We start from the raw sequence: 12,217 nt of genomic DNA on the forward strand, positions 1-12,217 counted from the left end.
AATTAAGGTGACGATGCGTCTCTTCTTCACTCTTCACGTTCTAATACGCTTTTGTTATCTAGTGACAAATTCATAAAACAGTACTCGCCACAATAATAATAAAAAAGAGGCAAGGTTTCGCAAGGTTTTTCAAGAAAATAAAATTGTGGATTTATTATGTTCACTGTCTCGGGCATATGGTTAAATAAAGATGGACTATTAACACCAAGTATTAGAATGAACTCTTTTAAGTTTGCATTTTGCCAATAATGACACACATCTAAATTAGGTAATCTACAAAATGATCATGTTCGATAGATTTTTAAAGTAGGCATTAAAAAGTCGTAAACTTGTTGAACTCTTTCATGGAACAACTTTCTTTCGCAAAAATTTCTATATGCAATATACCTTGACTGTATAATTACGTTGTATTTATTATCGCTGTAAGTGGATACCACGTTAAGTAAAACAGTAAAGCACCTATGTATTATATCCATGCATTCAAGAGTCAAGACTGCTGTTTTCTGAAACATTATAGGCACCGAAACAAAATGTGTTACAAAAGTCGACCAACCTTATGTGTGTGTATGTGTCCTTATGTCCATGTGCCGAAATCAAAAACCAATTTTCCTCAAAGTTAAAATAATAACTTACTGTCTTTTTAACTTTTTAAGTATGTTTATGACATAGAAACTATTGTACTTAAAGTCTTGCCTGTGCTATTTTCTTAGAGAACAGTTGTTCTTAATTCTTTTATCTCGTATTGAATAAATCCGCCAAGCAGCGCAAAATGTAGAGCGCTTTATTTATCTGGTCGCTAAGCGCATTCGGCACACCCACGCATGCACACCGGCCAAATTCAGGATTTTTACTTCGTTAATCATTATTATGTAGTACAGTTTTATTGACTTCCGTGACGTTCGTGATAAGTATTTTCTGTAAATATTAATGTTCAGTTGAAAACATACTCTGTATTAGTAGGCCATGGTCTTACAGTACGATGACTTGATGTCGTTCGGAAATAATTAATACACGTCGTTGTCAACGTTCAAAAACTACATTGTAGGCAATATATATGTACAGAAAATACGCTTCCTCTAGATTTTTATACATATTTAGTATATTATATTATAAGATTAACAGACTTCACAAGTTTGCATCAAAGGCAGTGTTGCATGTAGCTGCGGTTCCGTTAACCGTCTTGTGCAGAGGCTGTTGATCCGCCGCTTCGCGTTCTCGTTTTGTTTTATTGTATTAACTTTTATCTACCTAATGTTTATAATTAATATAAGCATTTTTTACATACATCAACGTCCATTGGGAATGTAGAATACGTCCCTTGAGGAAATAAAGCAATGTAACGTTCGACATAAAAATGTGATTGTTTCTACACCACCTATCTGCTGCGGTGTGCGGTGAATAAACTGACGACAATATGCCGCACAAATTCAATAGTCGTTTATTTTTTATTCGGCGGCATATTTTGCGGGCGGCTTGTTTTTCGCCTCACAGAAATAGACTAGTCCACTACTTTGCTAAATAATAAGAAAAATCTCGGGATTGGCCGTGTACGAAATGACCATCCTCATCAATCAGCTGCTTGGAGTGAGTCCAAGATTTTTTCCACGTTTAGGTTTCGTAGATTAGTTCGATAATTCAATGTACTCCTTGTCGCCTTCTCTCGCGACTGTGCAACATAACACAAATATATTTTTATTGTTTTAAATCGTTAGCTTACTTTATAGATCTAGACGAAGCTATTAATCCAATACACATTTTATACTCTTTTTTGTGTCTGTAATATTTTTAACATAAATTTATTTACTTGTTTCTGCTCATTGCGTCATCGCCTAGCTTAGTTAAGAGTAATATATTTGAGTTCAAAATATTTACTGACATTTGTGGGGGAAGCGATGATAATTAATTTTGTAAGATTTATTTAATTACCCTAGCGACTAAGCTAGAAAAGTATTCTGCTAATGTGTGCTAATTGCTGATAATTAGTTTATACGATTTTAAAACACGTTATTAAGGAATAGGAAGAACATTGAAGAACATTGTTATTTTGGTAATTGTTCATCAACGCTAATGGTATTTCTGTACTTTCGTTGTAGTGAAAAGTTCGCAGAGACAGTTCGAATGAAGTGTTCACGACACCTTTACGCAATTCCTGTCTCACGCTTTAGCGCTTGCCAAGGCGCTACGTCATAAGCGTCGCTAGCTTCCACGCAAAGAAGAGTTGTACTGCCACAAATTCGTGACTTTATCCTATTTTTATAATTACAACTATGTTTAGCATATTTCGGCAGTATCTATGACTTCAGGTATAACGACCCCTGGAGGAACAAACTTTCATGTGAAACGGCGTCATGAAACAGTCAGAAAATTATGCATGCTTATTCATTTCATAGATAATTAAAAACAATATTTTTCATAGCTTCTAACATTCATTAGAAAGGAAATATTATGTTTAACTAGATAGGGGTAGAAATACATAAAGTATTTGATAATCCTATAGGTATACCTAATAATGACTTTTGTTGGTTTCTTCCTAGTGAGTTGAGATGGGCCATTGAACTTTTGCTCCTTATTTAGATTATAGAAGTGGAGACGACGACCACGCAATCAGGCCGACTAGCTCGCTCCGCGAAATAGATACGAATGATTGCTTCCGCAATCTGAACTCTCGTAACAAATCTACCCCTGTTTTTTTCAAGGATTGTTGTAATGAATGTAGTATTTTTTTGCGAAGATACTCTTTTTACGCATTGAAATCCCTAAAGTTTGCTGTAGCAGTTTAAGAAAAAACAAATAATGTTATTCAGCTTATGTGGCAAAATAATTTGTATAATGATTGCCATAATATAAATTTGAGATTGAAAATTAGTTGTGTCGCAGGGATGAAAAGCTAATGCGACTACTACATACGTCGCGAAAGTCACGACAGAAACGCAAGCACAGTCCTCATCGTTTAGATGCAGTTCAGAAATAGACCACGGAAGCGTCCGACCGACCCGTTTGGTATTTGTTCAACGTTGACCTAAAACAGTGCTCGCTTTGCTCGTTTGTTATTCGCGTGGCCGACTAGCCCGTCGATTATATTGTCAGAACTATGTATGTACACATTAACATCCGCCTATGGTCCTTTTCTAAGCATTTTACCATTCCATACTCAATTACTTTATTAGAAAACAATGTGAAACAATGTTTGTTGCAGCATAAAATCCCAGTACTTATTAACTACCTGTTTTTCAAGGTATGGCGTGCCCACAACAAATAACTGTCAATCAACCCGTAGATAAAGTAAACACGGACAGTTTTTGCAAGAATAGCACAATTTCCATCAATTGTGGCGTGATCTCGTCACGCGGCACTCTGCCAGAGCGGGCTGAGCAGTATCGCACGTGGAACATGACGGATGAATGGGGGTCGTCAGAGTCGTCACGTGCGATCGCGAACACCACGCACCACGGCGCGGACGCCACCTGTACAATTTATTGGAATTTATTAGCTTGCTGTTAATGATTTTGATGAACCATAATACCCGTTAATATTATATCATCACAACATTTAACTACTTGTGATAAAATGGTTAACACATTATCGAAAGCCGTCATGACATCAGACTTCAATATGCGAAATTATAAAAGAAGTGTTACCATAGCTCCAGCCAAAAACAATAGCACATTAGTGTTACATTCTTTTGGAAGATTGTTGAAGCGTACACAACTCATGAACTTAGCTATGCTTTGAGTTGTTAAATACTGTGAATGCTGAACGGATTGTTTGGCAAAGGGGTTTGTTTATGGACAATACAAACCAGTGCTTTTTCGTGTCGAATATTTGGTTGCTTAATACTCGAGTCATAAAATTCATTTTACCATGCGGATTACATATTTTATATGACCCTATGTATTGTTATTTAATCTGGTGGATGGAAGAATTTAGGTCCAAACAATTCATTTCAATATGCATGTTGTTAAATTTGTTTTATTTGGCACTTCGTTTTAAAGCAACAGCAGCAGCAGCCATATTGTGCCTGAAGATACAACGTTGCCAAGGAAAGTTATTTCCTACTGTCTCTATGAGACAATTTAACAAGTGTTACAGTTAATTGTCTCTCGCGAGTTCCGTTCTCTGCCAATACCTATAAATTCTAATTAATCAGTAGGCATGATAGTGTCGGTGTTTACCAGGGTCGCGCGTCGTCAAGGTTACGATTTACGGCGCTGGCTTAAAAGCTTTGTTATGATTTTATCGACACTGCAAGGTTGTTAAAAATACTTTATTTCTATTTGTTTTTGAATTGTTGGAATCATGTACGAAAATTAATGACTACGTCAAACATAAAAAAATAACGTACAGAGCAACGTAACGTTGAGGTGGCAACCCTGATGCTAAACATAAACAGCTGTTATGTTTCAGTTACAAATAAAATTGTTAACATCTTTACGTAGTTGTTGCGGGTTCTCTGAATTTAAAGATTCTTACTATACGGCTTGGGATCGTAAACTTTGTAGATTTATACCCTTTCAATAATAAACGTAAATAAGTCACAACTGTAAATACCATTTGTTAAAATGTCTGTTTGCAGGGACTCGAGAACTTTTATCGCCCTTTGTAATAGTTCATTCACGTATTTATCTTAACATGAAAGCATATAAACACCGCAGTATAATATGCCGAGATTGATACTTACTCACTTATTTATAAATAAAAAGAATGTAGAGCTACTTGTGAACGAACCAAAATATTTTCTCATAATTTATGTGTAGAGATTTGCGTCAGTGACTCCCAAACATTTTTAGAAAATACCTATACTAGTTCACTAACTATATTTTACCTATACTATACATGCCAAAATGAACTTTATTGATGCCGGTAGTTTTTTTTATCTTTTTATATGAATCTTTCTTTAAAATTTATGTTGTGTTTTAAAGACGACACGTGCAAACATCACGTATTAAAAATTTAATGCTGACAAATTTTGAGGGCCAATTACTATGAATAAAATATAGTCTAAAGCATATAAGTCAAGCTAACTTTTTCTGTTGTTAATTACTAACACTGACATCTCTAAAGTAAATATTGTTCCTTATACGGACCTTAACCAAATCTAGACTTGTTTTTGAGGTCTTACGTGGATTTACTCAATCGACGCAACGTGCGGCTGGATGGAGACATGCAGCTGCGGACCATTTCATGGAACATCTATTTATTATTTACCCTTAATTAACAATCGGATAGCAAGGCTGAAAATATTTAAAAATTAAGTAACAATATTAAATGCCGTCGACCTAGTAGTTACTCATTCAGGATATACTTTATTTTCTAGTCATAATAACTTTAAAGAGCATATAAATTTTACATTATCCTTCCTACAGCTGGGACTTTCCGCAACCAAGCATCTTAAATTATGATTGCTGGTATGAATAAAAATTGCGTGGTCGCGCGATATGTGACATATTATTAGGAATGTAATATATTTTGGCGAAAATTCTAATTGTACGTGTGGAAATGTTTATACCGCCTGAACAACTAAAATGTATCCTATCACACTTATTGCGTAAGAGTCGTTATATATTTTCACATATAGCTTGACATTTATTTAGATTTATTTTTATGTGATAGCATAGTTGGCATTTTGTTAAGACTAGAACTTGCATTTTATAGCTATTTTTGTTGTAATAAAACGACTTGGCAGAATTTTAAAACTGTATTTACTGCCAGGTAAGTACGTGCGTAGTTTTTTTTTAATATTATTTATATTGGTGTGAAAATTTGTGAGTTCGAAGGTGTTCCAAAATGTTGAGGCATGCAATAAATAACATTTAACACTAACTGTCCCGGCAAACCAAGAACCGCCTAACAGTTGGTGATAACAATGCAGACAAAAATACATTTTTTCTTTTGCAACTTTTCAATATTTTATCGCCGTTTAAACCTTCCCTGGCTTTTCACGAATATTTCAAGACTAAAATAAGCCTAATCTATTCGGCCGTTCTAGAGTTTTAGTGCGACTAACGAACAGCAATTCATTTTTATGTATAAGAAGAAAAGAAGGAGATTGACAGATTGTTACTAAAGTGGTAAAAAGATAGTAGTCGTGAACGTATGCCGAACTTGTTAATACTTTCCCGATTATTAATAGATTTCGCATTTTACTTACTTTATAACTGTCTTGCAGAAATTTTGTATTTTAACTACGTTAAAGCGCCGTAGTAATGAACACGGAGTTAAATAACTCTTAGAGCAGTATTTATTTTCTGCTTGGTAGATTATATCTTTGGATGATAGATTGTATTTTCCCACTTACCTACGTCAGAAAACGTACATTGTTAGTTCGCCATTGGGTATCTTGTATTGCGTAACAGGAATTCTATGTACATTTATTGGTATCGGTAGAAGTGGTGTAATTCGTGTGTTTTTACAGCTGCAGTTCGGCATAGGCCCAGACTGGGTGTAGCTCTAACTGTGCTCCGACGATAAACAGACGGCCGCTGTTGCCGACTCGCTGAAAACATCCTTTTACGTCATCGCTTTGCTATGGTTTCTGCCTTCATCTCGGCTATAAGATTTTATATGACTTTGTTTGGCAAAAAATCTCCATAGTTACATTTAGGTGCGATTAGATTGCGTTTCTTCATGCAATTTAAAAGGCGTTCTCATATTCTTGGCTGGTATACGCGTTGGTTCACTCGGCTTTGTGCCTAATTAGAAGTTGGTCTTTTCGGAATTAAAATGTAGGTCGCTCTTAGGCCATGTATCAAATTCTGCTTTCATTAACGCGTCTATTCCAAGACAAACGGCAATAGTCACAATTCTCCATAGTACTAGGCTAAATATGATTTGTGGGACGCATCTCGAACTGGCGGCGACAGAGAACTGTGGCGACTGACCCCGTTCCGTCGTCCGCCATGCCACCAGATTGTGTTTTCGCATTTTTCGACGACTAACTAAAACAAAGTGTGAAAAATATGATATACACGCTCTTAGGACATATTTGTTTTAATTTTGGGAGACTTGTAAGGCTTTATAATTCCTAGTTTTAATCATTAGCAAAATAATAATGATACAGAAACAAGACGAAAGTTAAGAAAATTGAAGTATTGAGAGCTTTAGTTGTATTAACAAGCAACAGAACAAATTTGAATAACGACCATTTATGATCATATCAGTGTTGCTTTTCAAAATGACTGCAAATGTTTTACTTGAGTTTAGGATACGATAAACTAAGTCTTTGGTGACTCAATGTTTTATAAATATTACATAGGCATTGTACCTAATACATTTCAGCAGAGATCAACTATCAAAGATGTGGTGTTTGTGTTTTTGTGAAACAATGGATATTTCATTCCCGTTGTTTGTTTCCATCCAGAAATATATATTTCATAGGTATTTTTACGTTGTTTATGTTGTTGAAATTGCATAATATGATGGATAGAAGGACAAATAAAATGTAGAGCGAGAAATATCCAAAATTAATTCGGAGAAGTAGGACAACTTTTTATTATTTTAACGATTTTTATGACACATTTACTGATTTTGAAAGGTTCTGAAATGGGTAGGATTATAATATGTCTTGGTGCTTAACGGTTAGTAAACCTATGATGCTAATAAACAACTCTAGAAAACAAAAATCATGTAGTGATGAGCTCATCTGGATTAAACCGAAACCAAAATTAAGAGTATTCCTGTTTATTATGTATTATCTAGTACTAAATTAATTTCGAATTGAGCATCGTGAATCGATAAACCAATTCCCCTCGCGAGTCGTTGACTGACAGAGCGTTGAAGCGACGAGGCATGCAGAATGCACTGTAACGGGCCAAAACTAAACGTATAAACTCAGAGATGTGATGATCCACAAATCAGTCTTTACTGAGAGTCGTAGATTATTGATTTTAAACTACCCATGGTGTTGCCAAACTTTGCAATGGGGTATTTATCAACTGATAACATAAAATTTCAATATTCAGTTACGTCAGTACCGCAAAGACTTAGAGTAATATTGTGCCTTTGTAAAAAACGTGTAATTCTTAATGGTACAGCCAGTTTCATCTATATATATAAAAGAAAGTCGTGTTAGTTACACCACTTATAACTCAAGAACGGCAGAACAGATTTGGCTGAAAATTGGTAGGGAGGTACATAGGATAGGATAGGACATAGGATACTTTTTATCCCGTTCGACAGCGTTCCCGTGTGACTTGACATGAAACGTCAGTCACTATAAAACGTGGTATAACAAAACGCAAATGACAGCTATGTAATGACGTATGGATTACTATGGATGACAATTTGATATTTGTAAGAAATCAATATTAAAACTACTTCTATCTATATGGTACCCCCAGCCGTTTGTTTATTTATGCTCAAAATGGAAAAACAAAAAATATTGTTTATCCAAATGTTTTGGATTAAGTGTGTTGTAAATAGCTAGCAATTGATTTCGATTTTAAATAAAATATTTTTTTGATTAAATAAATGAATTTGATGTTCCGATTTGTTTATTGTATTTCACTTTATACGTAGCGAAGCACGTACCGGGCCGCTAGTATATATATAAGAAAGTCGTGTTTGTTACAACACTTATAACTCGAGAACGGCTGGACCGATTGCCATGGTTTTTGATTTGTTGGATTTGTTTCCGTCCCGAAAACAGAATACATCTTAAAAACAATGAAAACTCGATATGTGTAATGAATACTTTCATTTCAATAAATGCTGATTTGTTTATTACATGTAAAACTTTTGTTGTCCATAGGGTGATACCAGGAGATCAGATAGTAGTATTTCATGAGGGTTGTAGCTGGGGAGCACGAGGGCGGTACCAGGAGAGCACGTAGCCGTAGTTGATTAGGGTGATACCAGGAGATCAGATAGTAGTATTTCATGACCTTAGAGTAGGTAGCAGTCATGAAGGGATTACCAGTAGAGCAGTGAGGGTTATAGCTGGGTAGCAGGTACTGTACGCGTGAGAGTAGGGTGGGACCTTAGAGTAGGTAGCAGTAATACATGAAGGTGGTACCATTAAATCGGGGAATGGTAGTCAAAATCAAAAATAAACTAGATATCTATTGGCAGCACCCATGAGTTTGGCTCTAAGTTGCAGTAGATGTATATGAAGGTGGTTGCGATCTTGCTGAAGGGCCGCGATTAGCATAAAAAACTAATTCAATCGGCAATATTAGTAAATCATGTGTTTCTTATTTACAACCTATATACAACTTAAAATGATTACTTAAAAACAATCAGCAATATTATCATCGACTCTAAGGCGGTACGAAGTCCGCCGGGAAAGCTAGTTAATAATATATGTGTAATCTTCTAAAGGGACTCTAAATTCACTATTACGAACTAATACATTTATTTCCTACTTAAGTCGTCATTTTTGTATGACGATAGCAGTCATTCAAGTTGTTAAGTGTAGGTTGTGGGTGGCGGCAGGTTCGTTGCGCCCACGCTGGTCCGCAGCCCAGTTCCTGGGCCGTGTGCAACCTGACGTCACCGCGGCAACCTTACGATGACGTGGACAGCAGTGAACCTACCTTAATTTATTATTCACTTTTAATTTTCATAGAATTTGTGTCACAAGTTGTGGGCTGTTTGAATTCTTGTTTATTTTAAAGGCCTCGCGTCGCCGCGCTTTTGATAAATCGGTGTTAAGTTGTTTTTCTTTTTTGTAAATAAAGTAGTACATACATTTTACAATTACCACCAATATTCTTGGGTCTCGTTTTGTGGATTTACGCTAAAAGTCTTGTTATTATTATTCGTTATTAAGTCAACTATAGGTTAATATTAATAGTTTATCTGGTTTACCTTGAAGAGGTGTAAATTCGAAGAACATTGGCGCTGTTCATTACAATTGATAAAAAGATAACACGATTTAAGATAGTACTGGAGTCGCGTGGATAAGCTTAACCACTGAAACAATTCAGGTGTGTCAAAATAAATTATTATCGCTTGAACCGTGTGCGGAACAGAGCGATAAATCAGCCACAAACAGAAAGACTAGATGTGAGTACTACGCTACTGCGTGCTCTAGCGGACGTCTGCGGGCGCCTGCGCATCCGTGCTGACATTTTGATTGACACGTTACGTTATGCTACGCTCATCGCGCATGCGACCGACCCAGCGGCTCATTTTATTTCATCGTAATTTTCAACTACTTATAATGCGCACTAACATCAAAGGAGTAAGCCTTGACCTATATCAAAAACAAAAATCTTTTGGAACCAGTCTCGTCTTTTTTCATAAAATGTTATGTTCTTAATATCTCTTTATGTTTAATGACTTGGCATAAAAACAAATTAGTTAATTGAAGTTTTTGTCCCGAAATTTTGTTTTGCTCGATACTGTTCATAAATTTATCTGCTTTGTTTTATTTCGTCAAAAGCCCCTAAATATTATTTAGTAGTTGGGTACTTATAACAAACCACAGCTTTGTTGAAAGTTAATGAGGAAAAACAAGATTTGTTATTATTTGGATAAGGGGTTATCAAACTAACAAAATTTTTATTGAAATAAAGACAAAGTCACAAATACATTTATTGGTAATGCGAAGCCATAAAAAACTATTCTGGAAACTAGATGAATATTTGTAATAACTGATTGACTAAGTGATACAAGTAGTGTCGTGTGATATCGAGTTATGATACAACAGTGCGTGGGAAGCGACGACACGAGACAAATCAGCTGCGATGACTTCAGCGACTAACTTTATGTGCAACAAATATTCTTTACAACTGAATACAGTCGCGCGACTTCGATACAAAATAAAAGTACTTTCATTTTCCAATCACATTGAAATCTCACCTAATTTGCAACCATTGTATTAATTTTCTGTGATAAATCTCAGTACAGCGGCAAAGTCGGCTGTTCAAAATATGTTTCATTCCCAATCACCATTGGCTTTATGCACATCTCTAATAATTTCCACAAAACTTGTAATGAATCATCTGCGCACGTGCGCCAGTTTGTTTACAAAATTGTGTTTTGTAACACCGACGTAAAATGCGTAACAGGCATTTACTCTCTTATTAATTTACCGTTGTTTTGCCATCGAAATGATAACATTTGTGCCTCTCATCAACTGTTGCATATAAAAGGTGCTAAGATAAAATCGATTTACGACACATCACACTTTCTCTGGCTAGGTATTAGGTATCATTTAATACTGTTTTAATGTGTTTGCTTCTATTGCAAAATTTACGTCATAGACAATATCTGTTTCGATGCAATTTTTATAACTAAATTGAATACAGATTTTACGTTTTTTGAAGTCTGCATTTGTTTACCTTATTTTTAGTTTTATATTGTGCGTGACTCACAGACAGATGTTTTATTTTCAGCTCGTATTTTCTTTCCCTCGTATATCCAGCTTTATGAGATTTTTAAACATTACATAATACATCCATCTTTCTTCAGCTATGGTAACCGTTAAAACGTTTTGTACGCTGAAATGAGTATACAGATGGCCATGCTTTGACAATGGTAGACTTTTTCAGCGCATCGGCAAAAAGCCATGCTAATGCGTTAAAATAAGGTTTGATTTAATCAACCAATCACCTAATTTATGAACTAAAAATTAAAATAAATTGTTAAGCGACGCGCTAATAAAGTAGTTGTACATTTATCTGTACTCCAACTCCAAGATGAGTTAGGTAGTAACAATAAATGCAGTACGCTGTAGATGTTGTTCTCACCCTATTCAAGAAATCATAAAACTGAAACGGCATAACGTTCTGCGGCCGTAATGCAGTGAAGTAAGTTACGCACCTTCACGCGCATAAACTCGTTCAAGGACCCGAAATAATGAGGGCACCGTGATCATAGCGCGCTCCATTGGTTCGCCTCGCCCAATTCACCTCACCCAGCGTGTTGTGATCACACACACTTCGTGGCCTGTTATTCTGTTTACGTATACGCATCTTGTATGACATCGTATAACTGTTTAATATTAAAATGTTTGTTCGTGTTTAGAGAGTCGTTCATCGTGTGGCGGAGGCGGCGGCTCGGAGGGCTCAGAGGGGCGTGCGTCGTGGCGCGTGACGCTGGACCACGACCTCGTGGAGACCCTGAGCGCCATATACCCCGAGTGGTTCAAGCCGCAGCACCGCCGGGAGCGCAGCCGCGCGGCCTCGCCGGTCTCGCCCGCATCTCCGCCGCGCACGCCCGCTACTCCGCCTTCAGACGATACGTTCAGGTGTGTACCAACGGAGGCTAAACTTGA

General features: G+C 36.3%; 1 protein-coding gene across 2 annotated transcripts in view; it reads left to right on the forward strand.

The window, feature by feature from the left end:
- LOC113501128 (myocardin-related transcription factor B) overlaps positions 1–12,217 on the forward strand; it is a 33,003-nt gene that overhangs the window by 12,969 nt on the left and 7,817 nt on the right. For both annotated transcript variants that reach the window (XM_026882155.1, XM_026882154.1), the window contains exon 2: positions 11,968–12,190. Coding sequence is in view for 1 of the 2 variants with exons in the window: in XM_026882154.1 (XP_026737955.1) it covers positions 11,968–12,190 (223 nt within the window). In the remaining variant the exon portion in view is untranslated. The remainder of the gene's footprint in view (positions 1–11,967; positions 12,191–12,217) is intronic.

The sequence above is a fragment of the Trichoplusia ni genome, chromosome 15 (genome assembly GCF_003590095.1).
Source record: "Trichoplusia ni isolate ovarian cell line Hi5 chromosome 15, tn1, whole genome shotgun sequence".
Classification (NCBI taxonomy): domain Eukaryota; kingdom Metazoa; phylum Arthropoda; class Insecta; order Lepidoptera; family Noctuidae; genus Trichoplusia; species Trichoplusia ni.